The sequence below is a fragment of the Macaca mulatta genome, chromosome 1 (genome assembly GCF_049350105.2).
Source record: "Macaca mulatta isolate MMU2019108-1 chromosome 1, T2T-MMU8v2.0, whole genome shotgun sequence".
Lineage (NCBI taxonomy): Eukaryota > Metazoa > Chordata > Mammalia > Primates > Cercopithecidae > Macaca > Macaca mulatta.
In genome coordinates, this window is record NC_133406.1 from 230,717,974 (window position 1) to 230,741,592 (window position 23,619).

Below are 23,619 nucleotides of genomic sequence, written 5' to 3' on the forward strand. Positions count from 1 at the left end.
TTTTATTTTTAGTAGAGACGGGGTTTCACCATGTTGGCCAGGATGGTCTGGATCTCTTGACCTCGTGATTTACCCGCCTCAGCCTCCCAAAGGGCTAAGATTATAGGTGTGAGCCACCATGCCCAGCCAGACTAAGAAATTCTTACCAGCCAAGTTTCTGGTCTCTCTCTGTCTCTCTGTATGTGTGTGTAAACGGTAAATGCCACTATTTGTTTTCTCTGCAAGGGTTTGATTAGTAGAAAAAAAGGATTTGTCAGACAAGTCTTAGGCTGTAGCAAATCTGATGTACTTTGTGCTAAGAATTTGTCTTTCTGTGTTGTTCTGTAATGAAGAGGGGAGTATCACAGGATAGAACGTGGGTTTAGGATGCCTATAAGCCAAGTTTTCAAGCCAGCCCATCAGGTTGGTCAGTTACAAATGTTGCTATGGGTCTCTGAAACCAATGCCAAATGAAATTTCTCTGCCTTGTTTTATGTCCTTAAGAGCTTAACCTTATGGCCATGTGGGGATACTTTCTCTTGGTTTCTGCCATACAGAGGACAGGAATTTGGGGGTCCATGTCATAGCCCTAAAAATTATCTTGAGCAGGCTGGGCATGGTGGCTCATGCCTGTAATCCCAGCACTTCGGGAGGCTGAGGCGGGCGGATCACGAGGTCAGGAGATTGAGACCATCCTGGCTAACATGGTGAAACCCCATCTCTACTAAAAATACAAAAAAATCAGCTGGGCATGGTGGCGGGCACCTGTAGTCCCAGCTACTCAGGAGGCCGAGGCAGGAGAATGGCGTGAACCCAGGAGGTGGAGCTTGCAGTGAGCTGAGATGGTGCCACTGCACTAGACTCCGTCTCAAAAAAAAAAAAAAAAAAAAAAAAAATTATCTTGAGCAGTTGAGAGCCTTTGAAAGCTTGAATTTGGCTACTCTAGACTTCTGGGAATAGCAATAGAAACTGCCCAGGGCCGGGTGCAGTGGCTCACGCCTGTAATCCCAGCACTTTGGGAGGCCGAGGCGGATCACAAGGTCAAGAGATCGAGACCATCCTGGCCAACCTGGTGAAACTCACCTCTACTAAAAATACAAAAATTAGCCGGGCATGGTGTCACGCACCTGTAGTCCCAGCTACTCAGGAGGCTGAGGCAGAAGAATCGCTTGAACCCAGGAGGCAGAGGTTGCAGTGATTCGAGTTTGTGCCACTGCACTCAAGCCTGGCAACAAATTGAGACTCCGTCAAAAAAAAAAAAAAGAAAGAAAGAGGCCGGGCGCGGTGGTGGCTCAAGCCTGTAATCCCAGCACTTTGGGAGGCCAAGACGGGGGGATCATGAGGTCAGGAGATCGAGACCATCCTGGCTAACATGGTGAAACCCCATCTCTACTACTAAAAAATATAAAAAACTAGCCAGGCAAGGTGGCGGGCGCCTGTAGTCCCAGCTGCTCGGGAGGCTGAGGCAGGAGAATGGCGTAAACCCGGGAGGCGGAGCTTGCAGTGAGCTGAGATCCGGCCACTGCACTCTGGCCTGGGTGACAGAGCGAGACTCCGTCTCAAAAAAAAAAAAAGAAAGAAAGAAAGAAAGAAACTGCCCAATGCTGTGTGGCTCAGTAGCTAAGGCTTTGTCTTTTGACAAGGGTGATTTGGGTTGAATTCTTGGCTTCTGAAATGATTCCTTTCTGGTTTGTTGCTTGTGTAACTTTGCCATTATTAAGGTTATTTTCCCACTCATGAATAGCTTCTGATTTCCTGTCTTGGATTTTCCTTTCTCTAAACTACCCTTGGGGAGATTCTAAATCTTGTTTGAAAAAAAAAAGAGGAACTGCTGGCCAGGCGCGGTGACTCACGCCTGTAATCCCAACACTTTGGAGGCCGAGGTGGGTGGATCACCTGAGGTCAGGAGTTCAAGACCAGTCTGGCCAACATGGTGAAACCCCTGTCTCTACTAAAAATACAAAAATTAGCCAAGTGTGGTGGCGCATGCCTATAATCCCAGCTACTTGGGAGGATGAGGCAGGAGAATTGCTTGAAGCCAGGAGCCAGAGGTTTCAGTGAGCCAAGATGGAGCCACTGCACTCTAGCCTGGGTGACAGAGCAGGACTGTCTAAAAAAAAAAAAAAAAAAAAAGAAAGAAAAACAAAGAAACAAAAATCACCATCCCAGACCCCTGTCAATGTCACCACCTGCCCATCCCTCAAAGTCATCTGCCCCCCAACCCCAGAGCTCTGGTAGCTGTTGAGTTGCTTGTTTTGGCCAGCTTCCTCACTAGCCTTGAAGGCAGGAATGATAGCTTATTCATTGGTGTGTCTCTTGTGCACCTAGAAGGCTTTCAAATGTTTTTTAAAATGCTGGGATTTCCTAAATTGAAAAGGAAAAACTTCAGAGTCATTTGGACAGGTTTATTGAAGCTGAGCAGTTTCCCCATAATCTAGATGACTTCAGGTTACAGGCTGTGTGGCTCTCTCCAGCCACGAGTCCTCATCACCGAATGGGATGGATAAACATCTGTTCAGTCTGCAATATAATTTGGCATAAAGCTGCAGCCACAAGTGGGCTCTGCTGCTGGATATGGATCAGGCTCTCTGGAATGTCTGTTTGCACACTTGACCTTCACAGAACATTTCCTAGGGCGTAAGGAAGAAGGGAAGAAGAAAGATGAGGTTGCACGTGGTCTATTTTTACTCTCAACACTTATTTTTTATTTTATTTTAACCCTTTTCTGGAACACTTTTTTTTCTTTTTTGAGATGGGGTCTTACTCTCTCGTCGTGGCTAAGTACAGTGGTGAGATCTCAGCTTACTGTAACCTCTGCCTCCCAGGCTCAAGCTGTCCCACCTCAGTCCCCCAAGTAGCTGGGACACTACAGGCATGTGCCACCATGCCCGGCTAATTTTTGTGTTTGTTGTAAAGACAGGGTTTCGCCACTGCCGAGGCTGGTATTTATTTTTTTTTTTTTTTGAGATGGAGTCTCACTCTGTAGCCCAGGCTAGAGTGCAGTGACACAGTCTCAGCTCACTGCAACCTCCGCCTTCTGGGTCCCGGTTCAAGCAATTCTTCTGCCTCGGCCTCCCAAGTAGCTAGGATTACAGGCATATGCCACCATGCTCTGCTAATTTTTGTATTTTTAGTAGAGACGGGGTTTCACCATGTTGGCCAGGCTGTTCTTGAACTCCTGACCTCGTGATCTGCCCACCTCGGCCTCCCAAAGTGCTGGGATTACAGGCATGAGCCACCGTGTCTGGCCCCTAGGCTGGTCTTGAACTCCTAGCCTCAAATGATTTTCCTGCCTTGCCCTCCCAAAGTGCTAGGATTACAGTTATGAGCCACCGCACCTGGCCTACTCGCAATACTTCTGACACCAAATGTGTGGGTTTTTAAACTCCTGACACCAGTTGTGTGGTGTCTTTTCTAGTCCCACTTCTCCAACTCTCTGATACCAACTGAGTGTCCAGTAAACCAACTTAATTCGGGCACTAACAACCCAGAGTTAGCACAGGCCACATAGGTTAAGGATGCAGTCTCACGAGACTGCCTCCAACTTCAGACACCCGTCAAATTTTCGGACCTCCCATATTTCTGACTGATCAGCTAGAAATCAGGTTTTCCCATAACCAACCCCTCCTTGGACTTGATAATTTGCTAGAAGGGCTCACAAAACTCAGAAAGTCCCTTCACTTACTATTACCAGGTTATTATAAAATAAACAACTCAGAAAGAGCCTGATGGGGCTGGGCGCACACGCCTCTAATCCCAGCATTTTGAGAGGCCGAGGCGGGTGGATTGCCTGAGGTCAGGAGTTCAAGAGCAGCCTGACCAACATGGCGAAACCCTGTCTCTACTAAAAATACAAAAATTAACTGGGTGTGGTGGTGCATGCCTGTAATACCAGCTACTCAGGAGACTTTAGGCAGGAGAATCACTTGAACCCAGGAGGCAGAGGTTGCAGTAAGCCAGGATCACGCCACTGCATTCCAGCCTGGGCAGCAGAGCAAGACTCCATCTCAAAAAAAAAAAAAAAGAAAAAAGAAAAAAGAAAGAGCCTGATGGAAGAGACGCACAGGGCAAAGTAGGAAGCGGGAGCATGCAACCCTCCCAGCACCTCAGTGTATTCACCACACACATGAATGTTCACCATTCAATGTGGAAGCCCTCCAAACCCTGTGGTTTCGTTTTTAGTGGATGTTTCAGCACACAGCCATGATTGATTCAGTCATTGGCTATTGGTGATTAGTTCAGTCTCCAGCCCCTCTTCCCTCAGGGATGAAGTTGAAAGTTCCAACCCTCTAATCATGCCTTAGATTTTCTGGTGACCAGCCCCCATCCTGAAGCTATCTAAGGACCCTCAGTAGCCAGTCATGTCATTAGCACACAAAAGACCTTTTTTTTAACTTTGAGACAGGGTCTTACTCCTTCGCCCAGGCTGGAATGCAGTGGTGCAGTCATGGCTAACCTTAGCCTCAACTTCCTGGGCTTAAGTAATCTTCCCACCTCAGCCACCCAAGTAGCTGGGACTATGGGCACCTGTCACCACGCCCTGCTAATATTTATTTTTATTTTTTGTGATGGAGTCTTGCTCTTGTCGCCTAGGCTAGAGTGCAATGGTGGATCTCGGCTCACTGCAACCTCCACCTCCTGGGTTTAAGCGATTCTCCTGCCTCAGCCTCCCAAGTAGCTCAGACTACAGGCGCCCACCACCACACCCAGCTAATTTTTGTATTTTTTAGTAGAGACAGGGTTTCACCATGTTAGCCAGGCTAGTTTCCAACTCCTGACCTCAGATGATCCACCTGCCCTGACCTCCCAAAGTTCTGGGATTACAAGTATGAGCTACTGCCCCCAGCCAATTTTTTGTAGAGACAGAGTCACACTATGTTGCCCAGGCTGGTGTTAAACTCCTGGACTCCAGTGATCCTCTTGCTGTGTCCCTGCAAAGTGCTGGGATTACGGGAGTGAACCACCACACCCAGAAACCAAATAATTTTTAATATATTGTGGCTGGGTGTGGTGGCTCATGCCTGTAATCCCAGCACTTTGGGAGGCTGAGAGGGGTGGATCACCTGAGGTCAGGAATTTGAGACCAACCTGACCCAACATGGTAAAACCCCATCACTACTAAAAATACAAAAATTAGCTGGGTGTGGTTTTGAGCTCCTGTAATCCCAGCTACTCAGGTAGCTGAGGCAGGAGAATCACTTGAACCCAGGAGGCGGAGGTTGCATTGAGCTGAGATCAAGCTATTGCACTCCAGCCTGGGTGACAGAGTAAGACTGTCTCAAACAAACAAACAAAAAAACATATCATGGTAAGTAAAAATCATTCCATGAGTATCCTTAGATCAAAGTACTTCTGTGCCCTGCTTGGGCAGATTTCCTGGATATGCTAGAGAAGGATGATTTGGTATCTTTCTTTTTTTTTTTTTTTTTTTTTTTGAGACAGAGTTTCACTCTTGTCGCCCAGGCTGGAGTGCAGTGGCACAATCTCAGCTCACTGCAACCTCCTCCTCCCAGGTTCAAGCGATTCTCCTGCCTCAGCCTCCCAAGTAGCTGTGATTACAAGTGCCTGCCATCACACTAGGCTAATTTTTGTATTATTTTTAGTAGAGACAGGGTTTCGCCATGCTGGCCAGGCTGGTCTTGAACTCCTGACCTCAGGTGATCCATCTGCCTTGACCTCCCAAAGTGCTGGGATTACAGATGTGAGCCATGGTGCCCAGCCTTCCTTTTCTTTTTTTTTTTTTTTTTTTTTTTTTTTTTAGAGATGGGCTCTTCCTATGTTCCCTAGCCTTTACTCAAACTCCTGGGCTCAAGCAATCTTCCTGCCTCGGCCTATCCAGTAGCTGGGACTACAGGCAAGTGCCACCACACCCAGCTGTTGTGTATAATTTGAACACCACCTCTTACAACCAACTAATCTAAATCCTCAAACGTATGTGTATTTTCTTTGAAATTCCATATTACATATTTGTGAAGGCAAGTTTCTTACTTTGTGTGTGTTTTGTTTTTTTTTTTTTTTTTTTTTTTTTGAGACAGAGTCTTGCTCTATCCCCCAGGTTGGAGGGGCATGATCTTGCCTCACTGCAACCTCCGCCTCCTGGGTTCAAGCGATTCTCATGCCTCAGCCTCCTGAGTAGCTGGGATTACAGGCGCCTGCCACTGCCCAGCTAATTTTTGTATTTTTAGTAGAGACGGGGTTTCATCATGTTGGCCAGGCTGGTCTCGAACTCCTGACCTCAGGTGATCCGCCTGCCTCAGCCTCCCAGAGTGCTTTTTTATTGTCAGAAGAGTGTGAGATTTGTCCATCTAGAATCAAAATATCTTCAGAGCCTTTGTAATCAAAGACTACCCAGACCCAACTTTAAGGAAACTGCTCTAATTTTGTTTTCAAGGGTCTCACCTAGATTTCACACACACAGTGAAACAATAAAGCACGGAGCTGAGAGCACACATTCTTCTCCGACCTGTATTTGAATCTTCACTCTACAGTGTGAAAATACATAATTCACAATCAAAGCTGATGAAACTTTAAAAATTATTTTGAGTCTTAAAGGAATGTGATTACGGGACCTGAGTCATGTTTTTTTGTTTGTTTGTTTTGAGACTGAGTCTCGCTCTGTCGCCCAGGCTAGAGTGCAGTGGTGCGATCTCGGCTCACGGCAAGCTCCGCCTCCCAGTTTCACGCCATTCTCCTGCCTCAGCCTCTCGAGTAGCTGGGACTACAGGCGCCAGCCATTGCGCCTGGCTAATTTTTTGTAATTTTAGTAGAGACGGTGTTTCACCGTGGTCTCGATCGCCTGACCTCGTGATCTTCCTGCCTCAGCCTCCCAAAGTGCTGGGATTACAGGCGTGAGCCACCGCGCCCGGCCAGGACCTCAGTCATGTTAAAGGCAGCTGTAACCTAGACAGCTATAACCTTAACTTCTCTGGTTATAGATTAGCCTTTTTCTTTACCTACACTGTTTTATAAAAGACTAAACGGCACCAGAGAAGCCTTCCCTCTACTGTTGGTCTTAATTATAGACTCACTTCCCTGTTTCTTCTCTCTTTTTTTCCCCAAAGCAGGTGAACCCTTTCCTTCTCTTATACAAACACCTATGACTATCACATGGTCTAAGATGGAATGTTAAATATACTCTTTTTTTTTGTTTTTTTTGAGACGGAGTCTCGCTTTGTCGCCCAGGCTGGAGTGCAGTGGCCGGATCTCAGCTCACTGCAAGCTCCGCCTCCCGGCTTCACGCCATTCTCCTGCCTCAGCCTCCCGAGTAGCTGGGACTACAGGCGCCCGCCACCTCGCCTGGCTAGTTTTTTGTATTTTTTTAGTAGAGACGGGGTTTCACTGTGTTAGCCAGGATGGTCTCGATCTCCCGACCTCGTGATCCGCCCATCTCAGCCTCTCAAAGTGCTGGGATTACAGGCTTGAGCCACCGCGCCCGGCCAAATATACTCTTAAGATGACAGCAAGAATGAGGGGGAAGAAAAATAAAATAAATATATTCTTTTTTTTTTTTTTTGAGACGGAGTCTTGCTCTGTTGCCCAGGCTGGAGTGCAGTGGCGCGATCTCCGCTCACTGCAAGCTCCGACCCCCGGGTTCACGCCATTCTCCTGCCTCAGCCTCCCGAGTAGCTGGGACTACAGGCGCCCGCCACCTTGCCTGGCTAGTTTTTTTGTATTTTTTTAGTAGAGACGGGGTTTCACCGTGTTAGCCAGGATGGCCTCGATCTCCTGGCCTCGTGATCCGCCCGCCTCGGCCTCCCAAAGTGCTGGGATTACAGGCTTGAGCCACCGCGCCCGGCCAATAAATATATTCTTTAAACTGGAAAGAAGAAGGAAAAAACGGAGTGGTAACTAATCAAATTCCTGTAACTCATAAAACAGCTTTGTATAGAAAATATAATCCTGCGAAATTTCTTTGTTTGCTGTCTGTATAAGTAAGACCTTTCTGGGCGGGGTGGCTCACGCCTGTAATCCCAGCACTTTGGGAGGTCGAGGCGGGCGGATCACCTGAGGTCAGGAATTTGAGACCAGCCTGTCCAACATGGCAAAACCCTGTCTCTACTAAAAATGCAAAAATTAGCTGGGCATGGCCGGGCCTGGTGGCTTACGCCTGTAATCCCAGCACTTTGGGAGGCCAAGGTGGGCGGATCACCTGAGGTCGGGAGTTCGAGACCAGCCTGACCAACATGGAGAAACCCCGTCTCTACTAAAAACACAAAATTAGCCCGGCATGGTGGTGCATGCCTGTAATTCCAGCTACTTGGGAAGGCTGAGGCAGGAGAATCATTGAACCCGGGAGGTGGAGGTTGCGGTGAGCCAAGATCGCGCCATTGTACTCTAGCCTAGGCAACAAGAACAAAACTCCGTCTCAAAAAAAAAAAAAACTTAGCTGCGCATGGTGGCAGGCGCCTGTAATCCCAGCTACTTGGGAGGCTGAGGAAGGAGAATCCCTTGAACCCAGGAGGTAGAGGTTGCAGAGGGCTGAGATCGCACCACTGCACTCAAGCCTAGGTGACAGAGAGAGACTCTGTCTCAAAAACACAAATTAAAATAGGCCAGGCGCGGTGGCTCACGCTTGTAATCCCAGAACTTTGGGAGGCAGAGGCGGGTGGATCACCTGAGGTCAGGAGTTGGAGACCAGCCCGACCAATATGGTAAAACCCTGTCTCTACTAAAAATACAGAAAAATTAGCTGGGTGTTGTGGCATGCGCCTGTAGTCTCAGCTACTTGGGAGGTGGAGACAGGAGAATTGCTTGAACCCAGGAGGCAGAGTTTGCAGTGAGCTGAGATCATGCCACTGCACTCCAGCCTGGGTGACAGAGCAAGACTCTGTCTCAAAAACAAAACAAAACCAAACAAAAAAGAAAAGGCTATACAACAATAGTTGTCAGCACATTGTCTCTAGGGAATGTTCTGGAGTGATTGACTTGTCTGAAACTGGATAATGGGAATGGTTGTACACCTGTATACGTTTACTAGAAATTATCAAACTGTACACTTAAAACAGGTACATTTTTTGGTACATAAAGTATACTTGATAAAGCCATTAAAGAAAAACACCTCAAGTCCAACAGCTTAAAAGTAAAAGAAGGCCGGGCGCGGTGGCTCACGCCTGTAATCTCAGCACTTTAGGAGGCCGAGACGGGTGGATTACGAGGTCAGGAGATCGAGACCATCCTGGCTAACACAGTGAAACCCCGTCTCTACTAAAGAACATAAAAAATCGGCCGGGTGTGGTGGCTCACGCCTGTAATCCCAGCACTTTGGGAGGCCGAGGCGGGCGGATCACAAGGTCAGGAGATCGAGACCACGGTGAAACCCCGTCTCTACTAAAAATACAAAAAATTAGCCGGGCGCGGTTGTGGGCGCCTGTAGTCCCAGCTACTCGGGAGGCTGAGGCAGGAGAATGGCGTGAACCCGGGAGGCGGAGCTTGCAGTGAGCCGAGATCGCGCCACTGCACTCCAGCTTGGGCGACAGAGCGAGACTCCGTCTCAAAAAAAAAAAAAAAAAAAAAAAAAAAAGAACATAAAAAATTAGCCGGGCATAGTGGCGAGCACCTACAGTCCCAGCTACTCAGGAGGCTGAGGCAGGAGAATGGCGTGAACCCAGGAGGCGGAGGTTGCAGTGAGCTGAGATTGCGCCACTGCACTCCAGCCTGGGCGACAGAGCAAGACTCGGTCTCAAAAAAAAAAAAAAAAAAGTAAAAGAAGAAAAATAAAAACTCCAAGAGTCATATTCCAAGAAATTAAATTTTTATTACAAGCGGCCACACCTGTAATCCCAACACTTTGGGAGGCCCAGGTGGGCTCATCACTTGAGGCCAGGAGTTCGAGACCAGCCTGGCCAATATGGTAAAACCCCATTTCTGCTAAAAATACAAAAATTAGCTGGGTGTGGTGGTGCATGCCTGTAATCCCAGCTACTCGGGAGGCTGAGGCAGGAGAATCGCTTGAACCTGGGAGGCAGAGGTTGCAGTGAGCTGAGATTGCACCACTGTGCTCCAGCCTGAGTGACACTGGGTGACAGAAGGAGAGATTTCATCTCAAAAAAAAAAAAAGTAAGATATTAACTTTTCAGCTTGGGTGTACTGACCACATTCCTTTGGAGTCTGTATTTCCTGGATGGCTGTCTTCAGCTTCATGCCTGAATAAACCGTTTTTTTTTTTTTTTTTTTTTTGAGACGGAGTCTTGCTCTGTAGCCCGGGCTGGAGTGCAGTGGCCGGCAAGCTCCGCCTCCCGGGTTTAGGCCATTCTCCTGCCTCAGCCTCTGGAGTAGCTGGGACTACAGGCGCCCGCCACCTCGCCCGGCTAGTTTTTTGTATTTTTTTTAGTAGAGACAGGGTTTCACGGTGTTAGCCAGGATGGTCTCGATCTCCTGACCTCGTGATCCGCCCGTCTCGGCCTCCCAAAGTGCTGGGATTACAGGCTTGAGCCACCGCGCCCGGCCATAAACCGTTATTTATTCATTTTTTTTAAAACGGCCTCTGTTGCCAGGCTGTAGTGCAGTGGTGCGATCTCAGGTCACTGCAACCTCCGACTCACTGGTTCTAGCGATTCTCCTGCCTCAGCCTCCTGAGTAGCTGGGACTACAGACACGTGCCACCATGCCCAGCTAATTTTTGTATTTTTGGTAGAGATGGGGTTTCACCATGTTGGCCAGGATGATCTTGATCTCCTGACCTCGTGATCCGCCCACCTCGACCTCCCAAAGTGCTGGGATTACAGGTGTGAGCCACCGCGCCGGGTCTGAATAAACACTTTTAAACTGGATTCTGATGCTTTTGACAGTAGCCTTGGGGAATTTCAAAATTCCAATTTAATTGTGAATGGGAAGAATAGTGTCCTTTTCACAGGATTGTGATGAAGATTAAATGAGATAATACACTCAAAGGATTGAGCACAGTAATTGGGCCCCAAATCATCACTCCAAAGATTTGAGCTACTATGTTTATCTATGTATATATATGTATACATAAAGTAGCTATTACATATAATAGGTAAGAATTGTTCCATAAGTATTTGCATGTTATCTTCCTGCTTCTGTTGGAATATTTGGCTGTTTCATTTAATATAAGATGAGACTATAGGCATGCACCACTATGCCCAGCTAATTTTTGTATTTTCAGTAGAGATGGGACAGGTGTGGTGGTGGCTCATGCCTGTAATCCCAGCACTTTGGGAGGCCGAGGCAGGCGGATCATGAGGTCAAGAGATCGAGACTATCCTGGCTAACACGGTGAAACCCCGTCTCTACTAAAAATACAAAAATTAGCTGGGTGTGGTGGTACGTGCCCGTAGTCCCAGCTACTCGGGAGGCTGAGGCAGAAGAATCGTGTGGACCCAGGAAGCATAGGTTGCAGTGAGCCAAGATCGTGCCACTGTACGCCAGCCTGGCGACAGAGCGACACTCCATCTCGGAAAAAAAAAAAAAAATAGTAGAGATGGGATTTCACCATGTAGGCCAGGCTGGTCTCCTGACCTCAAGTGATAGATCCACCTCAGCCTCCTAAAATGCTGGGATTACAGGCGTGAGCCACCGCGCTCGGCCTGATGTTTCCTTTAATACTGTATCATCTCACTGAGAACAAAATGTGGTGGATACCAGGTGGAGTTTGTCGCCTTCGATCCAATGGGTCCAGCCTCTGTTCTTCTTTTCTCCCTTCTGGACACAGGTGAGCCTGTCATTGTCCCAGGTAACCAAGCTCTGCATGAGGAGAGGAGAAAATGTTAGAGTGCCCTGGCAGGATCCTCAAGTGTTACCAAGTAGAATGCCAAGCTAGCCTTGCAAAATTAACAGCCTACTTATCGCTTTTTTTTTTTTTTTGAGACGGAGTCCCGCTCTGTCGGCCAGGCTGGAGTGCAGTGGCACAGTCTCGGCTCACTGCAACGAACCTTCACCTCCCCGGTTCAAGTGATTCTTCTGCCCCAGCCTCCCAAGTAGCTGGGTTTACAGGCTCCTGCCACCATGCCCACCTAATTTTTTCTTTTTTTTTTTTTTTGAGATGGAGTCTCGCTCTGTAGCCCAGGCTGGAGTGTAGTGGCCGGATCTCGGCTCACTGCAAACTCCGCCTCCCGGGTTCACGCCATTCTCCTGCCTCAGCCTCCCCAGTAGCTGGGACTACAGGCGCCCGCCACCTCGCCCAGCTAGTTTTTTGTATTTTTAGTAGAGACGGGGTTTCACCGGGTTAGCCAGGATGGTCTCGATCTCCTGACCTCGTGATCCACCCGTCTTGACCTCCCAAAGTGCTGGAATTATAGGCTTGAACCACCGCGCCTGGCCCCCACCTAATTTTTGAATTTTTTTTTTTGTTTTGTTTTGAGACGGAGTCTCGTTCTGTCGCCCAGGCTGGAGTGCAGTGGATCTCGGCTCACTGCAAGCTCCGCCTCCCGGGTTCACACCATTCTCCTGCCTCAGCCTCCTGAGTAGGTGGGACTACAGGCGCCCCCCACCACGCCCGGCTTTTTTTTTTTTTTTTTTTTTTTTGTATTTTTAGTAGAGATGGGGTTTCACCGTGTTAGCCAGGATGGTCTTGATCTCCTGACCTCGTGATCTGCCCGCCTTGACCTCCCAAAGTGCTGGGATTACAGGCATGAGCCACCGTGCCTACCCAATTTTTGAATTTTTTGTAGAGACAGGGTTTTGCCATGTTGCCCAGGCTGGTCTCGAATTCCTGACCTCAGGTGATCTGCCTGCCTTGACCTCCCAAAGTGTTGGGATTACAGGCGTAATCCACCACGCCTGACATTGCTTTAAATTTTACCTTGCATTTTCTGTTGTCCAGGCCTTTGTTATCTTCCTCAAATTCTTCTCCAATTTTAAATTTCACAAAGTAGTTCCTTAGGCTGCTGTTCGTGTGGATGGTAAAAGAATCCTCATTTTGCTCAATCACTTTCTGTGGCCTCAGCAACTTGGCTATTTTACGAGTGGCAAAGTCAATACCTTAAAAATAATTTTTGAAAAATATTTGAACATTCGCTTGAGATGCAAAAGTGAAGAATTTGGCAGCTGTTCTCAAAATCACTGCATGTAATTGTCAGCATTTCCTGTACAACTTCAATGTTTTTTGCTGCTGAAATCAGATCTACAGGGAACCGTCTTGGCAAACTGCCAACCACAGCCTGACTAAAAAGTTTGCACATGCCAGGTGCAGTAATCCCAGCACTTTGGGACAGAGAGACAGGAGGATTGAGCTCAGGAGTTTGAGACCAGCCTGGGCAACATAGCAAGACCCTGTCTCTATAAAAAAAATAAACTGTCAGCCAGGCACGGTGGCTCACACCTGTAATCCCAGCACTTTGGGAGGCCAAGGAGGGCAGATCACCTGAGGTCAGGAGTTTGAGACCAGCCTGACCAACATGGAGAAACCCTATCTCTACTAAAAATTACAAAATTAGCCGGGCATGGTGGCACATGCCTGTAACCCCAGCTGCTCGGGAGGCTGAAGCAGGAGAATTGCTTGAACCCGGGAGGCGGAGGTTGCGGTGAACTGAGATCACACCACCGCACTCCAGCCTGAGCAACAGGGAGAGACTCCATCTCAAAAAAAAGGAAGAAAGAAAAAGAAAACCAAAGGGATAGGGTTTAGGCCCCCCAACCCAGCCTCGGTCACAACTCTGCCTTTTTCTGCCTTATGTATTTATACTTTGAATTAAGAGAACATTTGAACAGTTTCTCAACAACAATGAAGACAAAACTCAAAAACCACTGGATTCATGTATATACCTCTCTCTCTCTCTATATATATATATATACACACACACACATACACACACACACTTTTTTTTTTTCTTTTTTTTCTGAGACACAGTCTCACTCTGTCGCCAAGGTTGGGGAAAACAGTGGCACGATTTCAGCTCACTGCAACCTCCACTCCTGGGTTCAAGCAATTCTCTTGCCTTAGCCTCCTGAGTAACTGGAATTACAGGCTTGCATCACCACACCCAGCTATGTACTACAATGTATTTATAAATCTCTCTCTCTTTTTTCTTTTTTTTTTTTGAGACAGGATCTCATTCTGTCACCCCGGCTGGAGTGCAGTGGTGCAATCATGGCTCACTGCAGCCTCGACCTTTCAGGCTCAAGTGATTCTTCTATCTCAGCCTCTCAAATATCTGGGACTACAGGCATATGCCACCATGCCTGGAAATGTTTTAAATATTTTTTTGTAGAGATCAGGCCTCACTATGTTGCCCAGGTTGGTCTCGAACTCTTGGGCTCAAGCAATCCTCCCACCTGAGCCTCCCATAGTGCTGGGATTACAGACATGAGCCACCCTGCTCAGCTAGAAATCTTGAATAAGCTTTAAAAAAGAGTTCCACAGGGAAACATGGAATGCTAAGAAGATGAAGATCAGGGTTTGGAATCCCAGTTCCACTTAGTGCCTTTGAGCATATTATGTAGCTAGAAATAAACACCACTATTTTAAATAATGGCCAGGTGACATCTCAGCAGGGAGCTGAAAGAAGAATCAAGCCACGCAGATTTCTGGTAAATAGTTTAAGGCAGAAATCTAGGGAGCCCTGGGACTCTGAGGAAGGGTGTGTCAGTGTGTTTTGGGAACTCTGAGGAGCCTAGGGTAGCTGCAGCAGAATTAGGGAGAGGGAGGAGGAGGGAGAGGAGTTAAAGATGAGATGTGATTCTCCCGGCCAAGGTGGCTCATGCCTGTAATCCCAGCACTTTGGGAGGCAGAGGCAGGTGGACCACCTGAGGTCAGGTGTTCAAAACCAGCCTGGGCAACATGACAAAACCCCATCTCTAGAAAACAAAAATTAGCTGAGCATGGTAGTGTGCCCCTGTAATCCCAGCTACTCAGGAGGCTGAGGCAGGAGAATCACTTGAACCCAGGAGGTGGAGGCTGCAGTAAGCCGAGATCGTGCCACTGCACTCCAGCCTGGGTGACAGAGCAAGACTCCATTTCAAAAAAACCCCAAACAACAACAACCAAAAATAAAACAATAATATAAATGTCCTCATCGTAAGAAAAAATTTTTGTAGCCAGGGGCAGTGGCTCATATCTGTAATCCCAACACTTCTGGAGGCCAAGGTGGGAAGATCACTTGAGCCCAGGAGTTCAAGACCAGGCTGGACAACATAGCAAGACCCCATTTCTATTTAAAAACAAACAAACAAACAAACAGCTGAGGCTGGGCATGCTGGCTCACACTTGGGCTGAGCTGAGGCAGGAGAATCAGTTGAACTCAGGAGGCGGAGGTTGCCATGAACTGAGATCGAGCCACTGCACTCCAGCCTGGGCGACAGAGTGAAATTCCATCTCAAAAACAAACAAACAAACAAACCAACATCTCAAAAACCATCTGGGCATAGTGATGCATGCCTGTGGTCTCAGCTGCAAATAAAAAAGCCTGCGTGTATGTGTTTAAATCTAGAACTCCAGTTTTTAGTTTGAGATGCAATATGATCCAGGCTTTATTGGTTTTCAACAATATTTAAGTATTGACACCAAAACCTTAAAATCACTTCCTATTACTATTATTTTTTTGAGAGAGGGTCTCATTCTGTTGCCCAGGCTGGAGGGCAGTGGTGTGACCTCGGCTCACTGCAGCCTTTGCTTCCTAGGCTCAGGAGATCTTCCCAGCTCAGCTCCCAAGTAGCTGAGGCTACAGGCATGTGCCACCACACCCGGCTAATTTTTAAATTTTTCTTTCATAGAGATGAAGTTTCACCATGTTACCCAGGCTCATTTCCTATTATTAATATGACCAAGTCAAACTTACTGCTGACTTTCCTCAAACCCTATTATGTAAGCAAAACAAAACCCAATAACTTTAGACTAACAATGACTTTAGAGTTATGATTTTAAGCATTTATGCTTTCAATATCTGTGAGGCGCCGGGCACAGGGGCTCATGCCTGTAATCCGAGCACTTTGGGAGGCCGAGGCAGGTAGACCAACATGACCAGCCTGACCAACATGGAGAAACCCTGTCTCTACTAAAAATACAAAATTAGCTGGGTGTGCTGGTGCATGCCTGTGATCGCAGCTACTCCAGAGGCTGAGGCAGGAGAATCACTTGAACCTGGGAGGCAGAGGTTGAGGTGAGCTAAGATTGCACTATTGCACTCCAGGCTGGGCAACAAGAGCAAAACTCCATCTCAAATAAATAAATACATACATGCATACATACATACATAAATTTGGTTGGGCGTGGTGGTTTACGCTTGTAATCCCGGCACTTTGGGAGGCCGAGACAGGCAGATCACCTGAGGTCAGGAGTTCGAGACCAGCCTGACCAACATGGAGAAACCTCGTCTCTACTAAAAATACAAAAGTAGCCGGGCGTGGTGGCGCATACCTGTAATCCTAGCTACTCAGGAGGCTGAGGCAGGAGAATTGCTTGAACCCGGGAGATGGAGGTTGTGGTGAGCCGAGATTGCACCATTGCACTCCAGCCTGGGCAACAAGAGCAAAACTCCAAAGCTCCATCTAAAAAAACAAACAAACAGAAAATCTGTGAGGCAGGCTGGGCGTGGTAGTTCACGCCTGTAATTCTAACACTTTGGGAGGCTGAGGCGGGCAGATGACCTGAGGTCAGGAGTTCGAGACCAGCCTGGCCAACATGGCAAAACCCCATCTCTACTAAAAATACAAGAATTAGTAAGGCGTGGTGGGGGGATGCCTGTAATCCCAGCTACTCTGGAGGCTTAGGCAGAAGAATCTCTTGAACCCAGGAGGTGGAGGTTGCAGCGAGCTGAAGTCTCGCTACTGCACTCCAGCTTAGGCGACAGAGCAAGAATCCATCTCAAAAAATAAATAAATAAAATAAAATATGTGAGGCAATTTGTTATTAGTAAATTTACAATTTGCACTAGTCATGTGGGGCAGGTGAGTCCCAGAGTGGGGATTAGCCTGTGAAGGCTCTTGGCTTTGCCCAGGAAAGAATTCAAGGGCAAGCCAGAGGCAGAAGAAAATAGCTTTATCGAAGAAGCAATGTCACAACCCTGTGACTGCTCCTGCAGAAAAGGGCTACCCCATAGGCAGAGAGTAGCAGCTCAGGGCAGTTTTGTAGTCATATTTATACCCACTTCTAGTTATATGCAGAGTAAGGGGTGGTTTTTTGTTTTTGTTTTGTTTTTTGAGATAAGAGTTTTGCTCTTGTCACCCAGGCTGGGGTGCAATGGCAGCATCATCTTGGCTCACTGCCTCCCGGATTCAAGTGATTCTCCTGCTTCAGTCTTCTGAGTAGCTGAGACTAACTAAAGGTGCCCACTACCATGCCCGGCTAATTTTTGTATTTTTGGTAGAGATGGGTTTCACCATGTTGGCCAGGCTGGTCTCGAACTCCTGACCTCAGGCGATCCACCCACCTCAGCCTCCCAAAGTGCTGGGGTTACATGCCTGAGCCGCCGCGCCCGGCTAAGGAGTGGTTTATGCAGACATTTCTAGGAAAGGGGTAGTAACTTTTGGGTCCTCTGGTCATTGAAAGGGGTGCTAACTCCAGGTGTTGCCATGGCAACAGTAAACTGACATGGCACACTGTTGTATGTGTTTTATGGAAAACTGCTTCCATCCCATCCCTATTTTAGTTAGTCCTCAGTTTGGTCCGCTGTCCCAAGCCCGGCTTCTGGAGTTGAGCCCTGCTTCCTACTTCACTACCATGTTGCAACATTGTTACTTCACAGATTTGCAGCTCCAAGGCTGGCCCCTTTAAAGACCAAAATTTACTTTGAATTAGCATAAGTTCTGGGCCAGGTACAGTGGCTCAGGTCTGTAATTCCAGCAGTTTGGGATGCCAAGGCAGGCAGATCACTTGAGGCCAGGAGTTCAAGATCAGCCTGGCCAACATGGTGAAACCGCATCTCTATCAAAAAATAAAATAAAAATTAGCTGGGCTTGGTGGTCTGTACCTGTAGACCTGGCTGCTGGGGAGGCTGAGGTGGGAGAATTGCTTAAGCCTGGAAGGAGGAGGTTGCAGCGAACCAAGATGGTGCCACTACACTCCAGCCTGGGCAACAAAGTGAGATCCTATCTCAAAAAATAAAAATAAAAATAAAATAAAATGAATACATTGGCATAAGTTCTGGTCACTTTCTACCAGGTTCACACTTACTAGGACCTCAACAGTCCAAAAGGCTATATTCCTCATAAGGCTGTTAACCCGGTCAAGCCATGCTTTTTCATCCACTAGATTGTGTTATATAGAAAATAAGACATTCAAGGCTGCACGCAGTAGCTCATGCCTGTAATCCCAGCACTTTGGGAGGCCAAGGTGGGCGGATCACGAGGTCAGGAGATTGAGATCATCCTGGCTCACATGGTGAAACCCCGTCTCTACTAAAAAAATACAAAAAATTAGCTGGGCATGGTGGCGGGCGCCTGTAGTCCCAGATACTCGGGAGGTTGAGGCGGGAGAAAGGCATGAACTCAGGAGGCGGAGCTTGCAGTGAGACGTGATTGCGCCACTGCACCTCCAGCCTGGGTGGCAGAGTGAGACTCCATCTCAAAAAAAAAGAAAAAAAGAAAGAAAATAAGACATTCAAGTAGGAGGGAACAGTCCGATGACATGCTATTACAAATGTGCGAGCATATACACTTGAGGGTAGAATTTCTTTTTTTTTTTTTTTTTGAGACGGAGTCTCGCTCTGTCGCCCAGGCTGGAGTGCAGTGGCCGGATCTCAGCTCACTGCAAGCTCCGACTCCCGGGTTCACGCCATTCTCCTGCCTCAGCCTCCCGAGTAGCTGGGACTACAGGTGCTCGCCACCTCACCCGGCTAGTTTTTTGTATTTTTTAGTAGAGACGGGGTTTCACCATGTTAGCCAGGATGGTCTCGATCTCCTGACCTCGTGATCTGCCCGTCTCGGCCTCCCAAAGTGCTGGGATTACAGGGTTGAGCCACCGCACCCGGCTGAGGGTAGAATTTCAAAGGAGTCCACACAAATGTACGCTTACCTAAGCTTCAGATGGTTATATTAACCTTTAATCTCAAAGCCACTTCTAATCTTAAGGCAATGTGGGTTGAAGGCAAGAGGGGATCCCTTTAAATCTCAGTGTAGGGCCAGGTGCAGTGGCTCATGCCTGTGATCCCAGCACTTGGGGAGGCCGAGGCAGGCAGGTCACCTGAGCTTAGGAGTTTGAGACCAGCCTGGGCAACATGGTGAAATCCTGTCTCTACTAAAAATGTAAAATTAACTGGGTGTGGGGCCATGCACCTGTAATCTCAGCTACTTGGGAGGCTGAGGCAGGAGAATTGCTTGAACCTGGGTGACGGAGTTGCAATGAGCTAAGATCCATGCCACTGCACTCCAGACTGGGCAACAAAGCAAGACTCTGTCTCAAAAATCAATCAATTAATGAATGAATTAAATATATCCCAGTGTATACAGTAACCTGGGGCAAGTTGGTAACACCACCACCTTCTCGGGTTCATAACAGGACTAAAGGCGAGGACCTGCACAAGTTGGTCAATATCTATGGGCATTAACATAGGGCTTCTCCATTCCTGAGGCACTGCACCCTCGGCGTTCTTGGCTACTGTGGGGGTACACCAGGAACTCCCAAATCCCAGGTTAGCTCCAAATATTAAAACCCAAGCAAGGCTGAGGCAGGAGGATTGCATGTGGCCAGGAGTTTGAGACCAGCCTGGGCAACATAGCAAGACACCGTCTCTGCAAAAAAATTGAAAAATTAGCCAAGTGTGGCGGTATGCTCCTGTTGTCCCAGACACTTGGAAGGCTGAGGTGGGAGGATCGCCTGAGCACAGGAATTCAAGGCTGCAGTGAGCCATGATCGCACCACTGCACTCCAGCCTGAGTGACGGAGCAAGACACTATCTCAAAAAACCCCAAGCAAACTTTCTTCTTTGTGCAAGAACAAGTTGCCTTTCTTCTCACTGCAGTTTGGCAGATGCTGGGAGAGAGTGATACCAGAGCCCGGGTGGGAGCTGCAGGATCAGTTCCTGAACGCTAGTTTTTAGACAAAAGGGAGTGATTTTCCGCCCTCAAATGAGATGCCAGCTGGAGCACATCATGAGATGTGTGCTGTGTATTTGATGGTGACTTATTTGACCCTTAGCATCACTGCCAACAGGTATTCACCTCACTTCTACTAATAAAAAAGAGGTAATTGGCTGGGCATGGTGGCTCATGCCTGTAATCCTAGCACTTTGGGAGGCCAAGGCGGGTGGATCATGAGGTCAGGAGTTCGAGACCAGCCTGGCTAAGATGGTAAAACTCTATCTCTACTAAAAATACAAAAATTAGCCAGGTGAGATGGCGGGTGCCTGTAATCCCAGCTACTCAGGAGGCTGAAGCAAGAGAATTGCTTGAACTCAGGAGGCACAAGTTACAGTGAGCCAACATCACACCACTGCACTCTAACAGGAAAGACTCCATTTCAACAACAACAATGAAAAAGAGGCGATCATTTATTATTTTCCTAGACCCTACAGTTTAAAGATCTAAGTATATATTTGTGATTTTTTATGGAATGTATTTTCCTTACATGTATATGAACAAGCATATACATTTAAATTAAATTATATATTCCCATAAATCAGTAAAATTCAGGATTGCTAGCTGAATTTTTTTTTTTTATCTTATTGACTTATTTTTTTTTAAGATCAAGTCTCACTCTGTTGCCCAGGCTAGAGTGCAGTGTCGTGATCTGGGCTTACTGCAACCTCCGCCTCTCAGGTTCAAGCGATTCTCGTGCTTCAGCCTCCCGATTAGCTGGGACTACAGGCATGAGCCACCATGCCTAGCTAATTTTTGTATTTTTAGTAGAGATAGGGTTTCACCATGCTGGCCAGGCAGGTCTCGAACTCCTGACCTCAGGTGATCCACCTGGCTTGGCCTCCCAAAGTGCTGGGATTACAGGTGTGAGCCACCGTGCCCAGTCTGCTAGCTTTTTTTTTTTTTTTTTTTTTTTCCCCAAGATGGAGTCTTGCTTTGTCTCCCCGGCTAGAGTGCAATGGTGCAATGTCGGCTCACTGCAACCTCCGCCTCCTGGGTTCAAGCAATTCTCCTGCCTCAGCCTCACAAGTAGCTGGGATTACAGGTGCATGCCACCATGCCTGGCTAATTTTTTGTACTTTTAGTAGAGGCAGGGCTTCATCATGTTGGCCAGGCTGGTCTCAAACTCCTGACCTCCTGATCCGCCCACCTTGGCATCCCAAAGAGCTGGGATTATAGGTCTGAGCCACCGCATCCCAGCCCCACTCAATTCTTAAAATAAAATGTATTACGGTATTATGGCCGAGCGCGGTGGCTCGCACCTGTAATCCCAGCACTCTGGGAGGCCGAGGTGGGCGGATCACCAGATCAGGAGATTGAGACCATCCTGGCTAACACGGTGAAAACCCGTCTCTACTAAAAATACAAAAAATTAGCCAGGTGTGGTGGCATGCGCCTGTAGTCCCAGCTACTCGGGAGGCTGAGGCAGGAGAATGGCGTGAACCTGGGAGACCGAACTTGCAGTGAGCCGAGATGGTGCCACTGCACTCCAGCCTGGGCGACAGAGTGAGACTCCCATCTCAAAAAAAAAAAAAAAAAAAAAGTAATACAGTATTATGTAAACAACCACTCTAGTGCTGTGTGACCTAAGTACTTAGCACTTTAACAAACTGATGTAAGCACTTAGTACTTTAATAAATTAGATCTGAAGTTGAAAGACAGTTGCTGGTTTTCAGAAAACTGTTTGGGATTTATGGGTTTCAGGATCGGCTACCTCAAAACATGACACCTTAATGTATTAGTCCGTTTTCACGCTGCTGATAAAGACATACCCGAGAGTATGTCTTTAGTAACTTATAGAGAAAAAGAGTAACTTATAGAGAGTAACTTATAGAGAAAAAGAGGTTTAACCGACTCACAGTTCCACGTGGCTAGGGAAGCCCAGAAATCATGGCAGAAGGCAAAGGCACGATTTATGTGGTGGCAGGCAAGAGAGAATGAGAGCCAAATGAAAGGGGAAACCCCTCATAAAACCATCAGATCTCATGAGACATTCACACATTCACTACCGCGAGAACAGTATGGGGAAAACCGCCCCCATGATTCAATTATCTCTCATCAGGTCCCTTCCACAACACATGAGAATTATGGGAGCTACAACTCCCATGAGATTTGGGTGGGGACACAGCCAAACCATATTACTTGGCATTTGAGGAAATAACAGAAGCAGGAAGGTCCCCCTCAGACCTTCTTCTGCCCCTCTTCCCTGAAGCAGGCCATAAAAGAATTCTCTGCTCTTCCTCTGAAGATCATAAGACTCTCAAGTGAGAGGTGCCTTTCCCATACCCAGAGGAACACTCTTATCTCCTGGCATATGAAAGACCAAAATAAATGCCCCTTTATCAACTAAGATGGACCCGAAGGTTAAGAAAACAAAAATTGCCTACGGGTCAAGGGTTCAGGGATCGGCCGGCATGGCAACTTCCCAGAGTCCTAAAGCTACAAGAAAAACGACACTCGTGGCAGGCGCGGTGGCTCACACCCGTAATCCCAGCACTTTGGGAGGCCGAGGCGGGTGGATCATCAGAAGTCTGATCAACACCAGAAGTCTGATCAACACCAGCCTGACCAACATGGTGAAACCCTGTCTCTACTAAAAGTACAAAATTAGCCGGACGTGGTGGCGCACGCCTGTAATCCCAGCTACTTGGGAGGCTGTGGCAGGAGAATCTCTTGAACCGGGGAGGTGGAGGTTGCAGTGAGTTGAGAGTCCGCGCACCGTTGGCACCGCGATGAGGGCGGGAAGCACAGCGCGGGCCCGCAGGAGCCAGGACGCCGCGGGCCGCCAGCCCTCGCGGGAGGCGGCGGTCGGGGCACGCCTGGGGCCGAACCAGGCTCTGTACTCCCGCGTGCGCCCGGACCTGAAGGATCGTCCGCGGGTTCCGGGATTCTGCGTCCCCGACCGGCTCCGGGTGCGCCGCGGGACCTCGCTGGGGGAGCCATGGCGCGCCGGGGGTCCCGGGACCCGCGCGGAAGGCGGCTGAGGGGAGGGCCGCCGGGCAGTGGCTTCGGTCCGGGGCGTCTCCTCCCCGGCCGGACCCCCAGTCTGCAGTCTCCGCGGGTCTGCCGCGTGCGGGTAGAGACGGACGGGGGGCTGGACGCGGGGACGGATGGGCGGGGGACCAGCGGCCGGGGGACAAGGGGCCGTGGAGAGACGGCCGTGGGGACGCGGGGCGGGTGGGCGCGGGGAAGGATGCACTGGGGGACGGAAGGACGGGGGTCCCGGGCCCGATGGACGGAGGCGCCAAAGACCGGCGGACTCGGGGCGACTGGGCGACGGTGGGCGCAGCAGGGCGAAGGCACGGACAGCAGATGCACCTACAGGCCCGGCCCGGCCGCCTTCGCCTGAACCCAAGACAGACGGCGAGCCCCGCGTCCCCGCCGCCTCCCCTCCACCCTACCTAGGGCCAGCATGTAGCCCTCGAAGTTGTCGCTGCTGAGCAGGGTCCAGGTACCGCTGAGGTCGGCGGGCATGGTCGGAGGTCGCAGGACAAACCCCGGCGCGCGGCCAGAGGCTCGGGCCGAGTCCTATAAACCAGGCGGGGCGGGGCAGGGGTGGGAGCCGCGCGCGCGCGGCGCAGGTGGGGCCGAGTGGGTCCCTCTCGCCGCTAGAAGCCGCTGCGCTCCCGGCCGCCTCCGCCCGCTGCTCCTGGCTCTACCCGCCGCGCGGCA

The 23,619-nt window shown here is 48.8% G+C and overlaps 1 protein-coding gene across 2 annotated transcripts; it reads right to left on the reverse strand.

Moving 5' to 3' along the window:
* Nucleotides 1-2,372: 2,372 nt before the first annotated feature.
* RBP7 (retinol binding protein 7) lies at nt 2,373-23,540 on the reverse strand. Of its 2 annotated transcripts, XM_028840072.2 has the most exons (5): nt 23,349-23,537; nt 12,740-12,918; nt 11,581-11,682; nt 6,379-6,461; nt 2,373-2,609 (listed from the first exon to the last, which is right to left on the reverse strand). In XM_028840072.2, the coding sequence occupies exons 1-5, from the start codon at nt 23,419-23,421 to the stop codon at nt 2,495-2,497; spliced, it is 552 nt and encodes a 183-aa protein (XP_028695905.1). In that variant the 5' UTR covers nt 23,422-23,537; the 3' UTR covers nt 2,373-2,494. The 2 variants fall into 2 exon arrangements, with proteins under 2 accessions (XP_028695905.1, XP_015004973.2); XM_015149487.3 differs by lacking the exon at nt 6,379-6,461 and having other exon boundaries at nt 23,349-23,540.
* Nucleotides 23,541-23,619: the final 79 nt, after the last annotated feature.